This window comes from Centroberyx affinis, unplaced genomic scaffold (genome assembly GCF_046629955.1).
Source record: "Centroberyx affinis isolate AG114_WGS23_722 - 3 ecotype Tasmania unplaced genomic scaffold, CSIRO-AGI_Caff_v1 ptg007319l_1, whole genome shotgun sequence".
NCBI lineage: Eukaryota > Metazoa > Chordata > Actinopteri > Beryciformes > Berycidae > Centroberyx > Centroberyx affinis.
This window is the reverse complement of record NW_027283696.1, coordinates 137,351-147,400: the sequence shown is the minus strand read 5'-3', so window position 1 is coordinate 147,400 and position 10,050 is coordinate 137,351. Positions and strand designations below refer to the sequence as shown.

Here is a 10,050-nt window from a genome sequence, read left to right as displayed (position 1 = left end):
TGGCAATTATAAAGCTTAGACTGGGTCACAGTGGTCTGAATAGCACACTGCCTATTACTGGAAAGCATCCCTTAGGAAAATTGTCAGTATCAAACAGTTGAGCACATTTTAATCAGATGTGGAAGGTATCAGATACAGAGAGAGACAGTGTAATGAAGACAAAAATGGATGAGATAACAGAAGATGGAGGAAAGTGTAGAATTTAAATTACATATTTGAGAGATGCAGCTTTACTGGAGAGATTGTAAAAAGGTGTGGATTATATGATTTGAACAGTAGATGGCGGTAATGCAACAAATGTGAACACCTACCGCCATTTACAAACCAAGAGGAAGACGAAGAAGAAGAAGTGACCTTTGACCGAGACGATGACGTCTCACGTTGTTTACATCACATAACTGTGCCACAGTCCTTTGGAAAAACCTTTGAGAAAATACTTAGTTTATAATGTGCATGTGGGGAAATCAAAGCCGCTGAAAGTAGTCTTGCAAAATTAAGGTAAAGTAAGACAGATGCGTGTTTTGTGTGTGGCTGGTTGCTGTCGAAAGTAGCTTTCTAACAGTAGCTACTCAGCTAACTTTGCTAACCAGACCTGATAACCTGATAACAGCACGAAGAGGGCCGTTTATATCAGTTTGTACTAACTTGTTACTTGGATAGCAAGTACTGTTTCTGTTTATGTACTAACTCTTTAACAAGGCAGCTTCCCAGCGTTGTCAATATCAAGACCACCGAGTAGTTTTGCTGGTAATGTTTGGTGGCAGAGCTAGCTGGCTAGTTGAGTGTGTACTGTTTGCTAGTAGCCACTGCAGACAGATTTGCACCTGAAGTGACACAGCTTGTCAGTTAAGTGTAAAGGAAGAGACCTAATTTTACCTCATATTTAAATGCAACATACAGCTATATGTAACTAGGACTTCCATATTTAGTTAGTATGATCCTGTTGCATGTGTTGTCATGGTCCAACTGCTTCCTAGGTAGTTATTTATCAAGTTCTTGTTATTCTCAGCTGCGCTAATGAAACAGAGATTCAAGGATGACTGAAGACTCTGTCCATCCTGTTATGTTTCAGGGAACAGTAATGCCATAGAGGCAGGAGGCATTGCCGAGTCTCCTCCCCCAGGAGGGGTTCTCCTCAGACATGGCCACCGAACTTCACGAGACCATATTCATGGCCAAACAGGAGCGCCACAAAAACCTTTTCCTCAACTACAGGAACCTGAACAACTTCCCCGTGGAGCTGCTGAAGGACGAAGGCCTGCAGTTTCTGGAGAGACTCTACATGAAGAGGAACTCGCTCACCACGCTGGTATCCACACAGTCCATGCTGCTCTCTCTTTTTGTATGGGAGAGAATGTCAAGGCGAAACCCACTGATAATTGTGGATGTTTAATATTGTCTTGGGTTTCGGCATACATGAATGCCTTACAGAACATGACTTAAGACCTTTTCTAAAAAGTTGGGTTAAACTGGTCAAATCTGCATGCATCCTAGAAGAAGCACTTAAATTACAAAAAAAATGCAACTTTTATAGCTGGCTTACCTGTCATTCCTACAATCCTCTCCCACAAAAATAAAGCCAGCAGTGCAGTGAGCAGTGCTAATCAATTTCAGAAGTGCTGCTTTTGTACTGTGAGATTTACTGTGCTGTTATTTTTGTTACTTCCGCTCTCTCTCTCTCTCTCTCTCTCTCTCTCTCTCTCTCTCTCTCTCTCTATCTCTCTATCTCTATCTTTCTCTCTTAGCCTGACAATCTTGCTCAGAAGCTCCCAAATCTAATTGAGCTGTGAGTATTCAGTTAAGCTATGTATATGAGCAATGCATTTTATAGAGAAATATCTAATGAGCTTGCAAATAACTTTGTCATTCAAATTGTCATCTTTGTTTGTTTTTTTCCCTTTTAAGGTATTTGCACTCAAACAACATAGTCATCATTCCTGAAGGTAAGTCTTCCTCTATCTCATAAGAATGGATTCCATCATCCACATTGATTGATTGTCACTCACTTTAATTTGACAGCATTTGACATATTGAAAGAAACTAAAAAAAAAATAGCCACAACAAAAATCAAGATAGCAAGTTAAGGCACACTTGGACTGGATAACATAACAGAAATAACATGATGGGATTTGATAAAGTGGGAGTGAAAAAGAATTAAAACTAGGCTAATCTGGAGATGAAATGAGCCTGAAGGTTATTTCTGGCTGCATACGTGTTTCTGAGGAAGTGAGGTAATCTAGGTGAAGTTTGTCCATTGAACAGAGTGAGAGTGACTGTGGTTTGGTCCTCAGCTATCGGAAACCTGGCCAGGCTGCAGTCACTGGACCTGAGCGACAACGCCCTCCAGCTCCTCTGTCCAGAGATTGGCCGACTGAGGTCCCTACGGCACCTGAGGCTGTCCAACAACCAGCTGAAATGCCTTCCTCCAGGTAAACCACAGCAGCTGTCTGTCTGTCTACATCTACAGGCAGCACTGCTTGGAAGCTTGTACATTACTTTAGCTTGTAATAAAATAGTTTAAAATTAATATTCAAAGTCAAATGATTACATTATTCCTTACAGCTTCTCCCCACTACTGTCTGACTACTCTGTCTAGTTCAACAGCTCTGACCCCTCTGGGGAAATGTGGACGTGTGTGTGTGTGTGTGTGTGTGTGTGTGTGTGTGTGTCAGAAGTCCACATTGAGAAAGTAGAATCAAGACGAGGGACAGATGTTTATTTATATGTTAACATTTAACTGTACAAATCAAACTGATCTTTAACCTTCTTTCGTAATGCCCTGTACAGCTTACTTACATAAATCCTTGAACAAAAAAAGATAATGGATGTATAGCCTGCATAGCATTAAGTCAAACGAAATGCTGAACCTTTTACATGTAACGTTTCCCACTGGGGAAAGAAGTGGTGTTGGGTACATTTGGCGGTGACTGACAAATGGCAGCATTGGAGCATCAGCATCTGTTGAGTTGTGGGTATTTCTTTTGCCAGCAGAGGGCAACAGCAGACTCAGCTACATGGAAAAGAAAGGGGGACAAAACACAGCAATTCCCTGTACATCTCAATAACAGAGAGAGAACTTGTACTAGGTCTGCTTAATTTTGGCTAAAATGAAAATCTACATTGTTTTGGTGGTCTTGGTTATTAGTTGAGGAGCAAAATGATTGCACTGCACATTTTTCATCTTATATCAACATCTATTGCTATTATCTATTACAATATCTACACACACACCTCAGGTTACCCTCAAAAACACTCCAATGTGGAAAGGAACCGTCTCTCACTCACTCACATACTCCCCTTTGGCCACTTTCAAACCCGTCTTACCACACTCTCCCTGTCTGTGTCAGTGGGGTGAGACAGAGCTTGCTGTGCCATTGAAGTTCCTTTGCCATCCAAAGGCATTGCTGTAGAGGACGGCCGGGTGGCCTAATGGTTAGAGAAACTGTCTCATAACAAAAGGTCACGGGTATGACCACCACAGCAGCCCATGTGTCCCAGCAGCAGACATGTTTCTTTTTGAAGTGTCCTCGAGCGAGACTGAGCCTGCTCACTTATTCAGCGACTCACATTGTGAGTCGCTGAATAAGACTGACAGCTAAATCTAAATGTAAATGTGAGTTTCAGGTGCCAGTCTGAATGTCAGAGTGTTCTTTCTTTGTTCCAAACTATGTGGAAATGCCGTCTGTCATAAAAATAATTACCTGTATTTCGTCATTCAGTATATCAAATTACTGTCTGTAAAAGTCTCACTTAGTCAGCCAAGGACTTAAGTTCCTCACTTTCCATTGGGTTTAAGGTTGTGCTGTCAATCATTTTATAAGAGAAGGTGTCATTTTTGTCAAATGGTGGATTTTCTGATTTGGAATAAACCTTCATGCTCTCTCCTGTCTGGCATTGTCAGAGATCGGTGATCTGCAGGACCTGGAGACTCTGGATGTGTCCATGAACCAGTTGATGTCTCTACCGGATCGGCTGTACCGGTGTCTGTCTCTGCAGTATCTGACCGCCGACCACAACCAGCTGAACCACATTCCCCGGCAGCTCTGCCGGCTCCACCGCCTCAACCAGCTCTCCATGGCCGCCAACCGGCTGGTCTTCCTACCACTTGGTCAGTATACGCTTTGATTTGTGTGTTGTGTGTTGCTGTAGTGATGTAGTTATCCTGAAAAAGACTATTACGATAGATGTGTGTGTGTGTGTTCTTCAGATCTTGGCAGATCGCGGGAGCTGCAGTTTGTGTTTGTTGACAACAACGTGGATCTGAAAGGCCTTCCCTCCTATCTGTACAACAAGGTCATCGGCTGCAGCGGGTAACAACCTTCTCAGACTGTTAACCGTTTCGTTTAGGTTAGAATCAGTTAATGTAGGTTAGTTCAGTTTAATTTAAGTTCATTTGGTTTAGGTTAGTATTAGTTTATTTGCTTGTTGATGAAAAATATAAATTTTCAAAATAAGTATAATCAAAATATCAGTGATGTAAAATATGATGCAAACACAAATAGAAGAGATGCGATTACTGAATTTTGCATGTGAGATAAAAACAACCACCACAAAACAACTCGCCTACAAACAAAATAACAAAAACGTCCTTGTGACAGCAGAGACAGCTGGAATAGATAACAGAATCTAAATGCCAACAGGAGGTACACCACAAATAAAATGACCTTAACGCAGGAAATGAAAACATATCTACCCACACACATTGGCTGTCACACTACAGAAGAGATACCATTGCTCAGCTGCCATTGCTAGCTTGTTATCGGGTCCAGGCAATTTTCTCATGTAAAAGCCAGAACTGGGTTAAACACTCACTGACTGATACACAGAATTGATTCATTAAATGAACTGCAAACTCATGATTGACATGATTGAAATGTTGGATTCATACACTCATACATACAGCAACTGCATTGCTGCTAGTTCACTGAATGACTACATTTTTAAATTGTTGTTTACATTTTAGCAAGCCAAAGCCTTTGCTAGAAAGATCAGTGGCTCAGAAATAAACGTAATTCTGCTCAGTCAGACTTTGCTGTCACTGAACTTCTATTTATTATATCATATCGTGTATCGAATTTTATCGTGAGAACCATATCGTCCCATCCCTATATTGAGCTGAATAATATCACGTTCGCGCCATGAAGTATTATAGTATGCTGTTTGGGTTAAGCTGGCAATTGCCCCTAAAAATTCAATTTGACTATGAATTGAGTGAACAAGTGCATTTTGTGTTAATGCATTTTGTAGAACTGTACGGAGCACAGTCCAACCGCAGACACTGACCAATTTAACATTTCTATTCAGTTTGTGAATTGATTCAACTCTTTCACTTTAAAGAATCATTCAAATAAACGATTGATTTGTGAATCGACCCATCACTACAGTATGTGTCTCATATCGTGTGTGTGTGTGTTGCTCCCGTCCAGGTGTGGTGTGTCATCCCAGGTGTTGGACGGTGAGCTGGGTGAGGCGCTGGGCGAGGCGCTAAGCGAGGCGCTGGCTGGCCTGCCAGCGGAGGTGAAAGTGGTTGCCCTGGAGACAGACAGCGTGGTTCCTCTGGAGGAGCTCGCCATGAGGACCCTGTACCGCACCTACCACCACCACCCAACGGGTGAGGAGCGCTGGTGTGCCTGTCTGTCTGCCACACTGGCCAGCTGGGCTCCACTTTTTACATTATCCCCCATGAACGAAAGAGTTGTAGAGTGGCAATAAGTAGAAAATATGTTACCTCATGTTGATTGTATGCAGCAAGGAAAGGGGAAGAAGAGGTGCCATCATTAGCGTCTGAGATACTGTGCGTGACTTACAGACAAGTAAACAAACCTTGTAGCGTCCCTCCCGGTGCATGCCATTTTTTCTCTCTTTGCACGGGAGAGACTGGACCTCATGCAGGAAGCGATTGCAGGAAGCGATGTACAAACAAATTTTCTCTTATTTTTGTTCGTATCCGCGATTTGTTCTTATTTTGTTAGTACCCATTGATTTCTGTGATTCACCAATGTTTTCTTATTTTTGCTCTTATCTTAGGTGAGAGAAATTTTTACGAGTGGTCGAGAGCACTCTTACCAAGATAAGAAAAAAACATCTTGTTTTCACAGTCCACAAATTGTTTGTCCAACTCAAGGAAACATAGGTTTTACATTTTAGGAACATAAAAAAACGCATGAATATCATATAATCAAATTTAGATTATTATATGTTTTAGAGTAATTATAATGATTGGATTATTAAATTTGTGTGCTAAAGAAATACTATTGGTCCATTGATCCCAATTAAGACTATAAAAACCCTTGGATGATATTGCGATATTGCATACATACTGCTCCTAGATGCTTTGGCCATCCAGGCCTTACACAGAGAACACGTTTTTAAAGTTCGCACAGATCTATTTGATGAGACGGATGAATGGCTGCTGAGCTGTTTCAGATTGCCAAGAGCAGCTCTCCAATTCTTGGCCATGTGCCAGAGTATTTGCACATGGCACAACACCTGCCCTTATATGGTGTTTAGGGGGCGTTACCTATGCTAATAAACAATCGGCCACGCGCCTCCAATTTATGATCAGGTGGGATTAATCATTCAGCACACCTGGGTAAGAGCATCTGGAGTTGACTTCTCTTATTTTTTCTCTTAACAGAAAATTAAGAGAAAATATAAGAGAAATTTAAGAGAATGTTGCTGCATGAGGCCCAATGTCACATCAAACTGCTTGCATTCAATGTTGCCTTGCCACCTACATAAAGTGTGTGTAACCCAGTAGGAAGCTGTTGTGAGTTCTCGTACTGTTCTGTTCTCCTTGCAGAACTGAACCTCCTGCCCCCCATCATGCTCCCAAAGAGCCTGCTGGACCTGCTGCACTTCCCCCTGGGACACTGCCACCGCTGCAGCCAACCCATGTTCACCATTGTCTACCCCAAGCTTTTCCCCCTCCGCAACACCGCCCTGGCGGGGGTGCACCGCAGGTTCGAACAAATGCACCCCATCCCTGCCACAAATGCCCACAACACTACTCCCAACCTCCCAACCTCCTCTCTTTAACCCCCCTTCCCCCAAACACACACATTTTTGCTCCCTGCTTGCAAGTCATATAGCCCTTTATCACAAGCATGTCTCAGAGGCCTTTACAGAGACTGTCTTGAAGGGACAGATTGACAAATCACTACTGTGTCTCAAAGGGTCAGATCTGTAAATCACCAGTGTTTTGAAGGCACAAGTCTATAAAAAAACAGCAAAAGTATGGGTTTACAAAACTGCAAGAACGAGTTGTACTTGTATTATAATATGAATGCGGTTGTAAGAGGTATGTAAAAAAAAAAAAAAAAAAAATGTAAAAAATGCGTGCTCCAAGCCGTAAAGTTGAAAATAGCAATAGAATTTGCAAACTTGGGATGAAGGCCTATTATGTTAAAATGGCCTCCTGCAGAAACTCACACCACAAGCTGTTGTACTTTTATTATAAGATGCAATGTATTGTAAACAAATGCATTTATAGTTGTGAGCTATAATGAATGAATGAATGAATGAATGAATTCAAGCATGAGGGACTTCTGGTCCCTGATGCCCCTGCTCCACTACAGCCACTGGGTGTCAAGCATTGCCGTCAACCATCGAAGGAATGATTCCTTTGAAAGCACTGACAGATGCTCCACTTTATCATCTTAACTTTTTTCATGTTGACAGACACCTAAGTCATTTGTTTTGTGTTTAAATTGTGTTGAACTGAACATGCATGCACGTCATCCCCATCTCTCTCACGCTTTCTTACTCCTCTGTCTTCCTCCACTCTTTCCTCTTCAGAACCACAGTGAGTTTCGTGGCTTATTGCTGCTCCAGTCACTGCCTACGAACCTTTGACCTCCAGGGATGACCTCACCACACTGGCCCCGCCCACTTCCGTTCAGCAGCAGCTGATTGGGTTCCCAGAACCTGACAGATGACGGCTTGTGGAGAGTCCGCCGGTGGACAGTGGATCTTGGCGTTCTTTGCTCCAATAGCGCGGGGGCCAGTTGCTTGATTGGCAGAAGTTGGAACCACTAAGAAGCAGCCTGTGTGGACGTTGGGCGGGGCAGATGACAGACAGAGCCTGTTCATTAACGTTTCAACACACTTTAGACAAAGACCCTAATCCTAACCCAACTTGGTGTTCAGGTCATGGGCAATAACACTTATCTGAGTTTAACTAACTGGCATGTTAGCTTGTAGGATTTAATTCCTACTGGAGTCGACATCTTAGCTGCAGTTCAATTAGATCTCTCTAGAACTCCGTCAGTGTTAACTTAGACATGAAGTATCTACTAACCCTTTACTGAAAACAGGCACTTTTTTGAATGTTATTGAAGAACAAGCACTGTTGTTTGATTTATTAGCGCTTGTCATAAAATCTGCAATATTTTGTGAAATCAAAATTTTTTTATATCACACAATAGACAAAATATTTTGCAATAGACACATCCCGTAGACAGTGGAGTCATCTTTGAAGTATTAACATTTGTAGTACGTTTCTGTTTCGTTCATGACACAAAAATATTTGAAGAGTTCTATTCTAAAATGCTGTATATCCATTTAAGATATGTGTAATTTTTGAACAGCTGGTTCGGTGGCCTTGTGGTTTGAGAAGAGCCTCCCACAACTGAAAGGTCACAGGTTCAATCCCCGCAGTGGCCATGTGTCCATGAGCAAGACACTGAACTCTCACCTGCTCACTTCATTTGAAGTCGCTCTTGATAAGGCCATCAGATAAATGCCTGAAATGTAAAATGTACATCTGGGACAACACACAGTGTCATCACAACATATATTAACACAACTTATGAAGAGTTCCATTCCAAAACACAGGATATCCATTTTGAGCGAAACATTACCTCAAGTTCATCATTCAGTATTTCTAAAATCTAGAGCATCCAGTGTGTAGATGTAGTGAACCAATGATTAATGTCACGTGCTTAAAAAGAAAAAGTAACATAATTTGTTTTATTGTGATTTTGTGATGTCAATTATTTTGTAGGAGTTTTTTAAATGGTGACTGTTTAGTTTTGGAACAAACTCTCCATATGTTGTGTTGTGTGTAAGCAGTGTTTTTAATACAGATGTGTCAAACATTATGCATTGTGTGCAAAACGTACAGCAACCTAAAATGGTCAAGTTGTTTTTAACAACCTTGTAGAGGCTTGCTTCCTCAGCATTAACTGACTCAGTTTGAGTTGTAGTGTTTCTGCCATGAATTGTAGAAAATAAGGCTTCTGCACTGCTATGGCACTGTTTGATTATTTTGTTCAGCTGATGGCTGTGTGTTAATGTTTGTTAAGACTATGTTGTACTATTCTAATTTATCATTTGCTTTGATTTGAATGTATTGCGTTTGGCAGTAAACGTTGACTGATGGTTAATTTGATTTGATTGCCAGTGACTTTGTACCCGCACACACTAGAGCCAGAACTAGACTGAGCATCAGCTTTGGCTTTCCAAGATGAAAAGCACTCAATGATGAGAGGCACTGAGGAGAGATGCAGATGAGGCTCTTTTTCTGCTGGACTGGTGGGTTTCAATATAGTTTATTAGCTGCAGTCGGAGGAACTATTATTATGTTGAGTCAATGACTTGAGTTGAGTTGTAGCCTGTTAGCTAATGTTACTGTAAGCAGTCGCTGTCTTGACTCGGCTGGCTTGCTGGGTTGCCAGAAGAGCTTTGCCGAACTCATGAGTCAGAGAACGCTGCTGTATTCTCTCCATGTCCTTTCCTAAGTGTTTTCCCCACACCCTGGCCCTCCATCCCCAGCTCCTCCATAGCCTGGTTTATAAAAGAAGTGCAAGGAATAGGAGGAAGAAAGGGCAATTCACATCTCCTTCTGCATCTGCTCCTCACATATCTTCTTGCTGGCGTTTTGACAAAGCCACAGTGTAGAAGCTGCCCATCTTCTTGCTGATTGTCTTTATGGTAAAGACACTAATGTCTGGTAATGATTTATTGATGTGAAAATGCTACACAAAGCACCTTTAACCAGGCAAGTTGAGTAAGAACACATTCTCGTTGCACTTGTAAGTTGCTCAGGAA

General features: G+C 41.8%; 1 protein-coding gene across 1 annotated transcript; it reads left to right on the top strand.

Annotated features, from left to right (window-relative positions):
* The first annotated feature begins 362 nt into the window (after nt 1-362).
* On the top strand, nt 363-9,366 carry lrrc28 (leucine rich repeat containing 28). Its single transcript, XM_071513566.1, has 10 exons — nt 363-498; nt 1,073-1,309; nt 1,746-1,786; nt 1,906-1,943; nt 2,292-2,429; nt 3,902-4,108; nt 4,208-4,310; nt 5,427-5,611; nt 6,803-6,962; nt 7,798-9,366. Exons 2-10 carry the CDS (start codon nt 1,142-1,144, stop codon nt 7,865-7,867), a joined length of 1,110 nt encoding a protein of 369 aa, XP_071369667.1. The 5' UTR covers nt 363-498; nt 1,073-1,141; the 3' UTR covers nt 7,868-9,366.
* The last annotated feature ends 684 nt before the right edge of the window (nt 9,367-10,050 follow it).